The sequence below is a fragment of the Anomaloglossus baeobatrachus genome, chromosome 1, assembly GCF_048569485.1.
Source record: "Anomaloglossus baeobatrachus isolate aAnoBae1 chromosome 1, aAnoBae1.hap1, whole genome shotgun sequence".
Lineage (NCBI taxonomy): Eukaryota > Metazoa > Chordata > Amphibia > Anura > Aromobatidae > Anomaloglossus > Anomaloglossus baeobatrachus.
The window spans coordinates 224263742-224280198 of record NC_134353.1 but is presented as its reverse complement, the minus strand read 5'-3'; the positions used below and the strand labels follow the sequence as shown (position 1 = coordinate 224280198).

At 42.7% G+C, this 16457-nt stretch overlaps 1 protein-coding gene across 1 annotated transcript in view; it reads right to left on the bottom strand.

The window, feature by feature from the left end:
- RNF150 (ring finger protein 150) overlaps positions 1 to 16457 on the bottom strand; it is a 226787-nt gene that overhangs the window by 63845 nt on the left and 146485 nt on the right. The window contains exons 3-4 of the mRNA XM_075348338.1: positions 9688 to 9759; positions 2695 to 2777 (exon numbers count right to left, since the gene is read on the bottom strand). Of these exons, the coding sequence (XP_075204453.1) occupies positions 2695 to 2777; positions 9688 to 9759 (155 nt within the window). The remainder of the gene's footprint in view (positions 1 to 2694; positions 2778 to 9687; positions 9760 to 16457) is intronic.

Here is a 16457-nt window from a genome sequence, read left to right as displayed (position 1 = left end):
GGTAAAAAACCGCGGCAAACCGCACCTGAAAACCGCATGTGGTTTGCCGCGGTATTGTTCGTGGTATTGCCGCAGTTTAGCCGCGTGCAGGTTGGTACATGTGCTTTAATGCATTCAATGCAATAAAGCACATTGAAGAAAAAAAAAAAAGTCATTTCCTTAGATAGCAGATAGCAGAATAGATAGAGAGATAGCTAGATAGTGGGATAGATAGAGTCCCTGTGAGCACACGCTGCATTTCTCATGGTCGGTAGTGAGTTCAAATTACCGGCCGTGGGAAATGCCCTGTAGTTACCTCTGTTGTCTCGCTGCGAGGCTGCATTCAGCGCTGTGTCAGTGTCAGTCGCGGCTGGATGCAAGCATCGTAGGACGTGGATTACGCCGGAGCTGTGTGGATTACGCCGGAGCGGTGTGTTTCGGGTGGGAGGGGGTTAATAAACGGGTGAACCAGGAGCTTTTTTGTGTTTTATTTAAAATAAATGATTTTTCGGTGTCTGTGTTTTTTCACTTTACTTACGGGTTGATCATGTCAACTGTCACATAGACGCTGCCATGATCAAGCCTGGACTTAGTAGCGGCGATCCACCGCCATTAACTCCTTATTACCTGGATCGCCACCGCATCATGGCATCTGGAAGAGCTGGGGACACTCCGGTACTGCCGCATAATGGATGCGACAGTCCCGGGGCAGCTGCGGCTGATATTCTCGACTGCGGGAGGTGGGAGGGAGGCGGGGAACATAACCCTGCCCCTCGCCCTCCCCAGCCTGAGAATACCGGGCCGCCGCTGTGTGTTTACCTCGGCTGGAAGGTAAAAATACAGCGGAGCCCATGTGTTTTGTTTTCTATATTTCCGTTTGCTTTCTATGTGTATTCTATGTGTCTGTGTCTGTGTTCTATGTCTGTGATGTCTGTGTGTGTCTGTGATGTGTGTGTGTTTACTATGCTCCGCTTCCTCTTCCTGTCATAATGACATCACTTCCCTGCAAAACCGCAGGCAGCGATGTACATTACCACAGGTAAACTGCGAAATACTGCAGGGAATAATGCAGGAAAACGCAATAAACCGCACAGAATTTGCTGCCTGCTTTATTCCTTGCGGGATTTCACGATTAACATTGGAGTCAATGTAGTGAAATCCCGCAGCTACCTGCGGAAAAGAATTGACATGCAATTGTTTTTGCTGCGGGAATCCCGCAGCAAAACATGCAGCTGTCAAATTCCACATAGTGCGCACAGGATTTTTTTTTCCCATAGGTTTTGCTGGTGATTCACTGCAGAGATGTTATGAACATTTTCTGCAGCGAAACATGCAGCAAAACCGCAAAAAATCCGTGGCAAAATCCGGTAAGTGCGCACATAGCCTAAGTGCGCACAGGGCATAAATGTTGTGCTGCATCCTATACTGTCATTGAATGGCTTTTCTTATTTCTAACAAGGATGGACTGCCTCTGTGATGTATTAAAGAACAGAAGAAAACTCCTTTCGTAACAAACCTCAATTGTAAAAGTGGTAAATGATTATAAGATAGGAGGACTGCTAAGAATAAATTGATATAAGGTGTGCGGTTTGTTCCAGCCATAGACCACATTAAAAAAAGTACTGTATACTATACTGTACTATAAAGTAAAAGAGTTTTATATAGTCTAATTTTTTGAAGCAGAAGCCCTCACTATTTCAGTATAGTAAGCTGCAGGACGACTCCAGTGTATCCTGGACAAACACTTGGTAAAGTGACAGCACGTTATCCCGTACATCAGAATATCCATATGGAGATTTCTCAGGCGAGTAAAGGCCCAGTCATACTCAACGACTTACCAGCTTCCCGAAAACGATGCGACCTGATAGGGATCGCAGGTAAGTCGCTGGCAGGTCGCAGGTGAGATGTCACACAGTCAGATCTTACCAGCGATGCAGGAACGATACAGGTCTCAGTAGCGACCTGTATAATGATCTCAGCAGTCACTGTGACCCTGTCACACAGTGTCAAACACAGCGATGTGTCCTGCCCAGCAGGACATCGTCTTTGAAAAAAATGGACAGGACCATTCGGCAACGACTAGAGATCTCACAGCAGGGGCCTGATCGCTGGTATGTGTCACACATAACGAGATCGCTAACGGGATCGCTACTGCGTCACAGAAACCGTGACTCAGCAGCGATCTCGCTAGCGATCTCGTTATGTGTGACGGTACCTTAAGTCATCACTGGTGTGATATTGGTCTATATGGACATAAAACTACAACTTTAGAATGATAGGTTTCATAGATTTAAGATTAAAAGACCTATAATCTACTCAACCTATAACCTAACATGTAGATCCAGAAGAAGGAACAATACCGATGACGAAGGTGCTAATAGCCCTATATTAGGCAAAAATTCCACTCCGACTCCATAGACAGGAATCAGACTGTTACTGATTACCACAAATATAGGTTGTAATTTAACATTGCATAAAGAATAATAAGATTTCAATCAGACTGTGAAGAAAATCTTATTTTGTCATTTCCCCGATTCCACCTCGCTTTGCTGTGATAAATGGCTTCCAATTCAGTCGGCTATTGTTCCAAAGTAAACTGCATCCTCTTATTATTTACAAAGTCTGCACTGATTCAACTCGTAAAATATGTCACAGCTTGGCATGCTTTCCAGCGCACATGCTGGCATAAATCGTGCCAGCAATGCATCAACTCACCGGCACGGCAAGATTCGGACAACATCATTAGGTTTATATCCTTCAATACATACAGCGCAGTTATCAAAATCTGGCTCCGTCTCCTGAAACAAAGACAGCAACAATTAGAAGTGTTTGCTAAATGAGCAGCTCATTCTGGTGTGGCCATATGGAGAGGTGAGAGAACTGATGATTGCCTCTATCACTGTACAGAAATGTATAAAAAAAGATTCAACCAAAAATCTATTATCACATCACATTCTCTGCAAAAACTAAACTTTATGAATATTTTACAGATGAATTTAACAAAATAATAACTGAAAATGGAAATATTATGCACGACCCTTAGTTATAAACATCGGATGTTCAAAAAAAAACAAAACCTTAAAGCAGCGGTTCACTACTCTGCAACGGTGGCCACATTGATGTAAAACTGATAGGGAAGGCTTTTTCTAAATACCTTGTTCAGCCAGTTCTGCCTGTGAGCGGCGCTATTGCAGTCTGCTCATCCCCATGAAGTGACCCCCGGGTACGTGACCTCTGAGATCTGGTTATCTCATGTCGCTTCCAGTTGACCCAACATCACTGAGCCCGGCCCCAGCCTTCCTGAGTGACAGGGCTGTAGGCGGTGTTTCACCACTCATCACAGCCCAGCATCTCACGTACTCTCCTTCATTGCAGAGGGTCGCAAGCAAGGGCGATGCTGAGCTGTGACAAGTGGAGAAACTCTGCCCACAGCCCAGTCACTCAGGAAAACTGGGACCGGGCTTAGTGATGTGGGTCAACTGGACTGGATCTCAGAGGTCACGGAGCCCGAGGGGGTCACTTCATGGGGATGTGCGGACTGCAATAGCGCCGCTCACAGGCAGAATTGGCTTACCAAGGTATTTATAAAACGCCTTCCCTATCAGTTTTATGGGGATGTGGGCACCGTTGCAGAATAGTGAACCACCCCTTAAGTTTTTTTTGTTGAACATCCGATGTTTATAAATAGGGGTCGTACGTAGAGAGATGTGACCACTATTGCAGAGTAGTGAACCATCCTTTTATATACTCATCTCACCACTTCTCAGCCACCACCCTGTCCTCTTCTGTCCGCCATTGTGCGCCATAATTTCGGCCTTTTCGTCATAGGCTAGGCTCCCAGCCACATCCACTCTGGAGCTCATGGCACGTCATAAAGTCATGTTGTCATCGCAACCTTACGACACACACAGTAAGCTTTGGCATGGAAGTGGCCACAAGTTCTGGCCTATAGTAAAGAGGTCGGACATATGACGGAAAGAAGAGGTTTGGATGGTGAGGGAAACAGGATAACTTTAGAAGGAAATTTTAAAAGGTATTTCTACTATTTCTCCTATTATATCTTATAACTGTTTTGCGGATTTGTGTGTCACTTTATTTTCCTGTTTTTATGTTTTCTTGTAAGCACTGTATTTTTTATATTTAAACTTAAACATTTTATAAATCAGTAATATATATTTTGGGGACTCAACACCCTGTAGGTTTTATGAGTGATGGCAGCATCTTGAGAATCTGGGGTGTGTGGACTGTGTTGACATGGGATTTATACTCATTTAGCAGCCTATAACAGAGGTTGAGTGCAAGATTGAGTGAGAGGAGATAAAGTAATCCTTGTAGTCGCACCCCACGTCATGTGTTGAGAAGTGTGTGCGTGACATCTTGGCGGCAGTGAAAGGATAGAATTTACTTCTAATAGAGCATTAGTGACTGGTTTAAGTAATTATTTCCTATACTAAGGGATTGGATGTATTACTGCGAGGAGTGCACCAGTTCTACAGGGCTTATCTCACCAGTTTTGAGGAGAGTATGAAGTATCCTTGGCGAAAGGCCTTATAACAGCTGGGAGAATGTGATGCTAGTTTATACTTGCAGTTTATTCTCCTATACCAACATGCTGCAGACTGCCATGCTGATAATTCCAGCTGCAGTTGGTCCGATCACATTCTGCAGGCATTGCCATCTATCCCATGGTCAGTGTTCAAAGTATTTAACTCTAGGGCTGAAAGGCAAAGACTTAGAAGCTTTTCCAGATCTTGCACTAGAGCTAAATGGGGACTATGACAGAATAAAACAAATCCTGGTCAGGAAATACAACCTCACCTAAGAACCTAAGAAATGTATTGAAAAGTGCTGGAATCTACAGCTGGGATCAACTCACAGCTATGTGAATGTCGTGAACACCTTGTGCTGTTAATGGATTCAAGGACTTTATGTTACCAGCTTTGAGGAATTAGAGGATCTCATGGTCAAGGATCCAGAGATGGTGACCTATGCTGATACAATTCCTGGAAGATGAAGACAAACAACCCTCCTGAGGTTCTGTAGGATGCGGGAAAATGTATAGATGTGGAGGGTGCAAATAAATAGTGCACCGAGACTCATTGATACCAATACCAGTGATTGATGAGCCATTCCTGCGAGTGGCTGTTGAGAACATAGGGCCACTTCCAATACCTAGCAGGTCTGGCAAACGCTTTATTCTTATAGTTGTCGACTATTCTACGCAATATACAGAAGCTGTGGCGTTGTCGTATATATGAGCCAATAAGGTTGCACTACTGACTGTATTTTGTCATGTGTGAGTTCCCCAGGGAGATGTTGACTGATCAGGGGACCCAGTTCATGTTTAATCTAATGCAAAATCTCTGCAAGAAAATACAGGTCTTGTAACCAGGCCCTATCATCCTCAGACCAACAGACTAGGTGAACATTTTAATGGGACTGTACAGAAAAATGCTTAAGATGTTGGTGGAGACTGGGAATGATACCTCCCTCCTCTTTTATTTGCATATGAGAGGTACCCCAGGACTCAACAGGATTCTCCCCCTTCAAACTCGTTCATGAGAGTAAAGGAGCCTCTTGATTTGCATAAGGAATGTTGGAAGGGTAATCCCGAATCTCCAGGATTCTCCATGGTGAAATACATACTTAAAATCAAGGAGAGAATTCAGGTCCAAACCAACCGACAATAATGCCAGACTGAGGGTCTATGAAGTGAGTAAGAAGGTTTTAGTGTTGGTTCCTATGTTGCAGAACAAGTTACAGGCTGCATGGGAAGGTCCCTACAGTATATATGTGTTTAAATAAAGATGACTGTTGTGACCCTGGATGAATATACAAAGAGTCAGTAAATTGTTCATATCAATATAATCAAAGTTCATCATGACATGAAGGCCATCTTTAGTATGCCTGAGGTTGGGAGGGTGACCTGTTGTTGGACTTATTGCCTGGGACTGTACATAGTCCCTGGAGTTAGCAAACTTTAACACTAAGCTATGTTACAGTAAGGAATTGGAGTTAGAGATGTGCTTGGGAGATCTCAAGTAAGCCAATCTTCTATGCACCATCAAAAAAGGGGGAGTTGTAAAGGTAATTACCTTTATTATGGGAACTCAGAACCCAAGGAAGATATCTGGAAAGATTTCAAAAAGTGTTGTTCCTGACACCTAAGTCTGGTGAACCGGTGCTTCAAAGCTTCAGCAGAAGGTCCTATGTGGAGAGGCTTGACATTTCCTATTTACTAAGGAAGAATGGTGGTTGGAAGAAACAAGGTATTTAATATGCAAGGTGCTCACCACTAATTAGACCACGGTCCAGTTGCAGACCTGCAATTTTAATATTATAATATATATCTAGGTCATTCTGGAAACTTGAGCTTCAGGACCATGCATATAAAAGATGGGTTGGCTTCAACTGGATGTTATCCATAAATATTTCTCCTACCTTCGGGGAAACAGAAGAATACCTATTGATGGACATGTTTATGTATTTCTATTATTTTTCCTTTTTTTTATAACTGTTTTACTTATTTGCACGTCTCTTTATTTTTCTCTTCTTTTCTTGTAAGCACAGTATTTTTATATTAAACCTTAAAACTTGAATAAGTTTGGTCCTTGTATGCTCTAAAGTAGAGTTCTCAAACGCGCAACCCCTGAGACAGCTTTATGTGGCCCACAGGCATCGTAGACCCCTTGACGATTGCAGCTTGTCCCATAGCTGCCGAAGCCAGCGCTTCTTTTCAACTGAATATATGTCCTTGGACGCACAATCAATTGAAATGTATTGCAGGGCTGAAACCAGCTGTATTGATCCAACTACCAATGGCAGGTGCTCACCAGTCAGAGACTGGCAGCTGATGGCGTGACGATACTGTGTGGGTATTATGTCACTGTCATGCGCCGCCCCTGCTATGAAGAAAAGAGGATGCTGAGATACGGAGGACAGGTGAGAAGGATTTCTTATATGTGTATGTGAAGAGCAGCACAATAGGAGACATTACAACAAGAAGAAGACCAGGTTGGGGACATTACTACAAAAAGTGGACAAGGATGCGGACATTACTTAAAGATGGGGACATTACTACAAGAAGAAGACCAGAATGGGGACACTACTACAAGAAGCAGGTCAGGATGGGGACATTAGTACAAGAAGAATACCAGGATGGGGACATTACTACAAGAAGAATACCAGGATGGGGGGACATTACTACAAGATGAAGACCAGGAGGAGACATTACTACAAGATGGGGACATTACTACAAGAAGAGGTCCAGGATGAAGATATTACTACAAGATGAGGACATTACTACAAGAAGAACACCAGGATGAGGACATTACCAGAAAATGAGACCCATGATGGGTACATTACTACAAGATAGGGACCAGGATGGGGACATTACTACAAGATGGGCACAAGGATGGCAACAATACTAAAAGAAGGGAACCAAGATGGGAATATTACTACAAGATGGGGACCAGGATGGGGGGCATTACAACATAGGGACCAGGATGGGGACATTACAACAAGATCTTGGCCAAAATTACTATATGGTGCTAATTGGAAGACAAAATTACTGTATGGGGAAAATTAGTGGGAAACAAATTATAAATATGTAAAAAAAAAATTCAAGCTAAAGCAGGGAATAATATTTTGTCACTAAAAATACTGTTTTATGTATAAACTAAAAAATACAGAAAAAGTGAACTTTTGTTATCGCCACATCTGTAATGACCCAAGCTATAAAACTTTACCATAACCCATACAATGAATGCCATTTATAAAAATAACCGTCTGACGGTCGGTCAGTAATATATATTTCAGGGAATCATCACACTGTTTCATAATTTGTGGCATTGTGTTGTATATCCAGGGTGTGTGGACTTTGGGTGGTGGGATTTTTGCTCACTTTGCAGTCTATAACAGAGGTTGAATGCAAGATTGAGTGAAAGAAGATAAATTAACCCTTGTAGTCTCTCGCCATGTCACATGCTGAGAAGTCTGTATGTGATGTATGTGACAGTAGGGTTAAAGTTGGTCATTGAAGACAGCTGCGAGCAACAAATAAAAGAAAGCAGTAACAGATCAGGATATTGCTTTTATATATTGTGATATATCGTGTGTTTAGATCGTAGATTATGAGACCTCGCGGGCAGGTTCCTTTCCCGATGTACTAGTCTGTCACTCACTTACTCATTGTATATTGTGTTTTATGCTTATGTTATATTTGCACCTTTTCATGTACAGCATCCTAATTTTTTTTTTCTTTTTAGTGGTTTCTACTTTTACAAGTGACTATTCTATAATTCATATTTTTAACAATCCAGCACTTGTCAGGTCTCATTGATACTAAAGGATTATATTGTATTACTTCACATGGCAGATGTGTTATTAAGGAGCAAGGTGACAATCCCTATAAAAGCTATAATAGGATATATATTTTTGTCACTATTTAGTGGGGAATTTTTTTTCCTAGAAAGAATAGCTATTTTAGTAGCATGTCCTATGCCGTACACTGGTAGCATGGCATAAACTGTGCATGGCTGCTTGAAGAGTGCTGCCAAGTGTATGTCCTAGAAATATGCAGCCGCATACCTATGCAGTAGTGTATGTCTGCCACTGACCCACAATGTGAAACTACGGTAATTTACACCATGAGTCATCATTTTAAAGGATCAGCTTCGGGAAAGCAAAGACAAAGAGAAAGCTACTTTAGGGGTACTTCACACACAGCGAGATCGCTACTGAAATCGCTGCTGAGTCACAGTTTTTGTGACCTCATTAGCGATCTCGCTGTGTGTCACACTGAGCAGCGATCTGGCCCCTGCTGTGAGATCGCTGCTCGTTACACACAGTGCTGGTTCGTTTTTTTATTGTTGCTCTCCCGCTGATAAGCACACATCGCTGTGTGTGACAGCGAGAGAGCAACAATCCTGAATGTGCAGGAGCCGGCGTCTGGCAGCCTGCGGTAAGCTGTAACCAAGGTAAACATCGGGTAACCAAGGTGGTTACCCGATATTTACCTTCGTTACCAGCCTCCGCAGCTCTCACGCTGCCAGTGCCGGCTCCTGATCCCTGCACACGCTAAGCTAAGCGGTGTGCGCTGGTAACTAAGGTAAACATCGGGTAACCATACCCGATGTTTACCTTTGTTACCAGTGTCCGCAGCTTCCAGACGCCGGCTCTGTGCAAGCGCAGCGTCTCTTGCACGTCGCTGCTGGCTGGGGGCTGGTCACTGGTGAGATCTGCCTGTTTGACAGCTCACCAGCGACCATGTAGCGACGCAGCAGCTATCCTGACCAGGTTAGATCGCTGGTGGGATCGCTGCTGCGTCGCTAAAGTGTGACGGTACCCTTAGTTTCTCAACTATAACTAGATTGTAATCATTGTAATTGTATACAAGTTACGGGACAAACCCTTTAAGAGATAATGGGGGAGAACAAGGTTGGCTTTACTTTTGTTCTTCTACTAACGTCATAACATTAGCGACAACATCAACCAGCAGTTTATCACCTGAAATGGGTCATTTCAGCACCGGAGAAATTAACGTTTAGTAATTACACTGGTTTATCACGTTGGCTGGGAAATCAATACACCCACGGTCAGGTAAAGACCTGCGTATACACATGCGAGACTCATTCTGTAAACTGGGAAGAAATCTGAAGCGCACATCCAATGTTGATCAATTTTTAGTATAAGGTGAAATAACATTACCTTATCTCCTTTTTTAATGGTTCTGACTTGCAGTTTGCTGATGGCTTTTTTTGCAGCATCCCCAAGCCGCCTCTGAAAAATGCATACAAAGGACCACATGTGAATTTGATACGCTGACATATTTTTCTGAATATACAAATACATATTGGAGCAGGTCTACTATTTAAACAGAGAAATCTTAAGCTGCAATTTACACTTTAAGATAATCGTGAACAAGCTTTCTTAAGAAGCCTGCTGATCACGAGCAAAAGATTTGTTTATCGGGTGTGAATATATTTTGCGCAGCGCAAAAGCTCATGATTTTTGGCGCATAGTCTTGTGTAAACAGGATTAGTATTGCCGAGAACAATGGCAGTTTATATGCACTGAGAAATCTATTACTGATCAGTTGGCATTGTTTACTTCCTGTGTAAACAGGTTGGTAACTGGCCGCTGATCAGTAGAGATCTAGCAGTCGTTTGGTACCGCCGGTTGGTCCTTACACGACAAAAGAATTGCTCCAAATTTATCACTCTGGATCATGTTGGAAAATAAATTTGCGGCGTCTATAGACATATTGTTAAACCACCACTTTGTTGGTAGAATATGCGCCACTTTTTTGCTCCTAATTTTTGGTGAATGTGAGCATATTTTAAACTATGCCCTCTTTTAGCTAAGCCATTCCCCTCTTCCATGAAGCCATATTACTTTAACTTAAGAGCTACAAAGATTCTTAAAAACCGAATAAATAGGCCTATAACTTGATGCAGTATTATATGTCAAATGTTGCCCGCATTCTCTCGGCACAAGGTCCTTAGTAATTCTACCCCATTACATTAAACAACACCCATCCTATATTTAAAATGTTAAGGAGCACAAATACCAAGGACAATCCATAATTTGCAGTCTCACTTTTGCAGGTTGCCTCGGCTAGGATGGTCACTGGATGTACGAGGATTGAAATGGACAAACCCAATGATTTAAGTTGACACTTGCTTGACATACGGTTTGCCGAGTAACGCTATGTGAGCTAAGTGGCCATGTAAGACAGAAATATGCTTTGACAGATACCAGTCACCATTGGTGTGCGTGTAATGACACATAAGACATACATAGTATGATACACATACCTATGAAAGAACAAAACACAGAAAAATATTGAGAATACTCATCAAGGATGTATGCGTACACTTCCCAATGAGAAAACATTTTTTCAAAAGGAGGCCATATTTTATGACTATTATCAGGCAAGCATAGATCTAATCTCTTAGAAATTTTTCCTGGAGATCACATAGCTAACGTATTTCCCCGAAAATAAGACAGGTCTTATATTATTTTTTGTTTCGAAAAATGTGCTAGGGCTTATTTTGACGGGATGTCTTATATTTTCCCATGAACAACAATCTAGATTTACTCTTGAACAAAAAAAAAACATCAGTATTTATTCAGATATAATCTTGTCATCATATTCTGGAACATCAACCTTCTGTGTTAACCCCATTACTGGTTCAGATGCACATTTTCTTATCTGATCTGCTGTTTCCATGGTGCAGAACCAGTCCTATAGTGGTGGGCACATACCATATATACAATCGTTTAAATCAGACCTGGGCAAGGGGCGGCCCGCGGGCCACATCCGGCCCGCCTGCTCTCTGTGACCGGCCCGCCCGTCTTCAGCCGGTGCAGTGGAGCCGGGCTGCAGCGTGCCGAGCAGGGAGAGATCCTGTGCAGGTCCGCACAGTCAGTGCAGGCAGCGGAACGCAGGAGTCTTTCCTCTGTTCCCTGCCGGCACTAATTGTCAGTGACACACGCGCGCGCTCTGACGTTGTCAGTACTGCGCTGCGTGTGTCATTTCAAAAGTCCCCGCCGGGCAGGAGAAGAAGCAGCACAGGAGACAGAATAAGTCATCTTGCAGGACCTGCGATGATGTCACTCCCATGTGACTGTGTGGGAGGAGACACAGGATGCCGGGCAGAAAGCAAAGATACTGAATCCTGAAGGAGATGTGGACACATGATGACTGGTAATGAGAAAAGAGGGGACATGAGGGGGAGGGGGGCTGCAGGGTGAGTGCATATGAGGGAAGATGGAGTTGCAGGGTGAGTGCATATGAGGGAAGATGGAGTTGCAGGGTGAGTGGCATATGAGGGAAGATGGAGTTGCAGGGTGAGTGTATATGAGGGAAGATGGAGTTGCAGGGTGAGTGGCATATGTGGGAAGATGGAGTTGCAGGGTGAGTGGCATATGAGGGAAGATGGAGTTGCAGGGTGAGTGCATATGAGGGAAGATGGAGTTACAGGGTGAGTGGCATATGTGGAACGACGGAGTTGCAGGGTGAGTGGCATATGAGGGCTGCAGACTGACAGAAGGATGTGAAGGGGTGCAGAGTGTTTGAGAGGGGTAAGTTGGGGTACAGACAGGGTGAGATATGTGGGCATGGTGTGTGACATATGGGGGTGTAGTGTGTGTGATATGGGGGTGCAGGCTGTATGGGGTGTAGTGTGTGTGATATGGGGGTGCAGGCTGTATGGGGAGCAGGGTGTGTGACATATGGGGGTGTAGTATATTACAGGTGTGCTATATGGAGGTGTAGTATATTACAGGTGTGCTATATGGAGGCGTAGTATATTACAGGTGTGCTCTATGGAGGTGTAGTATATTACAGGTGTGCTATATGGAGGTGTAGTATATTACAGGTGTGCTATATAGGGGTGTAGTGATGTAGTATATTACAGGTGTGCTATATGGAGGTGTAGTATATTACAGGTGTGCTATATGGAGGTGTAGTATATTACAGGTGTGCTATATGGAGGTGTAGTATATTACAGGTGTACTATATGGAGTTGTAGTATATTACAGGTGTGCTATATGGGGGTGTACTATATTACAGGTGTAGTATATGGTGTGTAGTGATGTAGTATATTACAGGTGTACTATATGGAGGTGTAGTATATTACAGGTGTGCTATATGGAGGTGTAGTATATTACAGGTGTACTATATGGAGGCGTAGTATATTACAGGTGTACTATATGGAGGCGTAGTATATTACAGGTGTACTATATGGAGGCGTAGTATATTACAGGTGTGCTATATGGAGGTGCATATTACAGGTGTGCTCTATGGAGGTGTAATATATTACAGGTGTGCTATATAGTGGTGTAGTGATGTAGTATATTACAGGTGTATATAGGGGTGTAGTGATGTAGTATATTACAGGTGTACTATATGGCGTTGTAGTATATTACAGGTGTGCTATATAGTGGTGTAGTGATGTAGTATATTACAGGTGTGCTAAATGGAGGTGTACTATATTACAGGTGTAGTATATGGGGTGTAGTGATGTAGTATATTACAGGTGTAGTATATAGGGGTGTAATGATGTAGTATATCGGAGGTGTATTATATAGTGGTGTAGTAGAATACAGGTGTATATGGGGGTGTAGTATATTACAAGTATATGGAGGGAGTGTAGTATAATACAGGTGTAGTATATAGGGGTGTAGTGGTGTAGTTTATTACAGGTGTAGTATATGGAGGGGGTGTAGTGATGTAGTATATTGGGTAGAACTGAGGTAATTATATTAGTCCGGCCCTCTAAACCAATCCCAATTTCTCATGCGGCCCCATGGGAAAATTAATTGCCCACCCCTGGTTTAAATTATGTGCTTACATTTATTATTCTCTATGTATTGCTAAGCTTATCCCCAAAAGAAAGCAGACACCCCCCTAATAGAATCTCACTTACCAGAGCAGAAACAATTAGTGAATGGGCTCTCACATACAAATCTGCATCGCTGTCCGGTCCCTCTGCGTTATACAACGGTTGGCTCCCCCTGGTGACTGGAAGCAGTATCCCTTGCGGACAGTGATACTGGTATCGGATCTGTTTGTGAGAGCTGAAGTGCAATGCAGCTGTAATTACGAGGGACCTTACAGCAACACAGATCTCTGTGTGAGAGCCCATCCACCATCGGCACTTGCCAACTGTTATTATCTGGGGTCTGCTGAGTGCCTTTTTTTATTTATTTGTTTGAGGTTTTTTTCTTTGGGGGGGGTTTGCTTTCTTTTAGCGGTATCTGCTTTCTTTTGGGGATGTCCGCTTTCTTTGATGACAAGTCCTGCTGTATTTCTTGACTTTTTTAGCTGCTTGGACACTTCCATAGGGCTTGTTTTTGGAGTAGGGCTTATATTATACGCATATTCAAGTAAAAAAAAAAAAACACAAAATACCACTAAAGGGCTTTACACACAGCGACATCGTTAGCGATGTCGCTCGTGAAAGCACCCGCCCCCATCGTTTGTGCGTCACAGGCAAATCGCTGCCCGTGGCGTACAAAATCACTAGGAGCCGTCACACATACTTAACGGCCAGGAGGACACAGGTACGGTATTGTTTGTCGTTTCTGGGGTGTCACACATAGCGATGTGTGCTGCCTCAGGAACGACGAACAACCTGTGTCCTGCACGAGCAACGACATTTGGGAAATGGACGACATGTCAACAATCAATGATTTGGTGAGTATTTTGCATCGTTAGCGGTCGCTCGTACGTGTCACATGCAACGACGTCGCTAACGAGGCCAGATGTGCGTCACAAATTCCGTGACTGTAACGACATCTCGTTAGCGATGTCGTTGCGTGTAACGGGGCCTTTAGGCTTATTTTCGGGAAGGTCTTATTTTTGGGGAAACGGTGTTGGATCTGATGCATACAAGCATTACTAGAAGACTATTTTGGGTTGTAGCAAAAATCACTATGGCAAAAATTCTTATTCTGTCTGCATTATTATTATTGCTCCAAATTCATTATGGCTTATGAGCAATTTTTTTCAGTCAACATCCTTTTTTGGCTTATCTCGACAATGTGGGAGTGGTGTTCATCAACCAGACGTTCGCGACTGAGTCATCATTTTCAGCTTTTAAAAACATCACAACATTTTTGCACAGTGGCCCTCTAGGTGTAGAAATTCTGTATTTGTTTGCGCATTTGAAGACTAATGTGCAAAATGTTAAATTATCATGAAACATTTTACCTTAACTAGGCACAAAAACATATTTTGATTTTTCCACAAATTAATCAAACATTGTGTACCATTTTTTTTTAAATTCAACCCAAAAACCACCAGCGAAAATAGAAAGCCAAAATGCAAAAATGAGATAAAAATTGATGAATTGCGGGCCTAAGGGTAGATGTGTAGATCCAGATTCTCTATACAAATCATATATCCACTTAGGTTTTTGGAAGACTGCACACACGAGCTAAGAATCCATAGAATACACATGAGGCCAGGTATACAGAGAACCTATTGAATATACAGTCATGTGTTCCAATCCTTTATCTCTTCAGGAGAGGAAACGTGAGGTCTTCTGTCCTTCCAGATACAATGAAGTTTACAATTAGGGAAGACCACAGAGTGTTCCACATAATGAGAAACAACAAGAATAGCCAGTCCATTATGTGCAATGGCCTTAGAATAATGGCAAACAGCAGGCTTCTTCCTCATCTGAAGACATATTTCTAAAACAGCCAACACGTCAAGGTGCTAAAAGACAAAACTGGGAACATTGTGTTCAGATGCTCGATCTCTCCAGCGGTGACGGGAAGTAATCAAACCAGTTTTATTAATAGTCCTCAGCATGCAAAACCTTCAAGAATAAGACCAAACTGCAAAGCGTCAAAAACCCAAGACTTCTTAGAAGTGCTTAAAATGCACTGAAAAAGACCATGGAGGATGAAAGGGAAAAGACCATGTAGCTCCTGAACTACAAGTCTCAGAATGCCTTGTCTGTCAGCAACAATATAAAAGAGATCACAGACTTGAGTATTTCCATCCAATAGATCAAAAACCAAGACCAAGTGATGTATTATCCACAAAATCAGTCTACTATCTTAAGAAAATGTTGCTTTTTATACTCAGTAAAACTGTGAGCTCAGAAGATGCCTTATATAAAGGGGATGAACAGTGACAGCAAGTTATCACCTATCCAGAGGATGGAAGATAACTTGTTGATCAGTAGGGGACTGACTGCTACGAAACACATCAGTAGGCAGAACAGGGGACTTTCATCCTCATCAGAATGTGAGCTTGTTTGACTGCCACTCCATTAATTCCCTAAGGGGCTAAAACACTCAACCTTTTCCAGCAGGCTCATAGAAGATAGCAGGAGGCATCCGACATGCCGCTGCATTCTGTAATACGCATAGAAGTGCCCAGACTAGGATACAAACTCTCCATCTGACAATCGGTCCAGGTTCAGCTGGTCATGATGCACATCCCCATAGACTTACAGTCATATGAAAAAGTTTGGGCACCCCTATTAATGTTAACCTTTTTTCTTTATAACAATTTGGGGTTTTGCAACAGCTATTTCAGTTTCATATATCTAATAACTGATGGACTGAGTAATATTTCTGGATTGAAATGAGGTTTCAGTTATTAGCTATATTAAACTGAAATAGCTGTTGCAAAACCCCAAATTGTTATAAAGAAAAAAGGTTAACATTAATAGGGGTGCCCAAACTTTTTCATATGACTGTAAATACAAACTATTTAAAAGGAACCTTTCATGTCCAATTACACTTTAAACCTGCAGAAATAGAGTTATTCTGCAGATTATTAGCATTATGAAGGTGTTCAGGTGCTGTACTGAAAGGGTGGCACACGGGAGAAAACTAACTTTTTTTTCTCCAGGAAGCTGCTGGCTTTCAGTTATACAGGCGTGACCGGAGCAAGTATAGTCGCCGCGCACAATACTGAGAGCGGCAGCTGTAAGCACAACCCCGGCACTGAA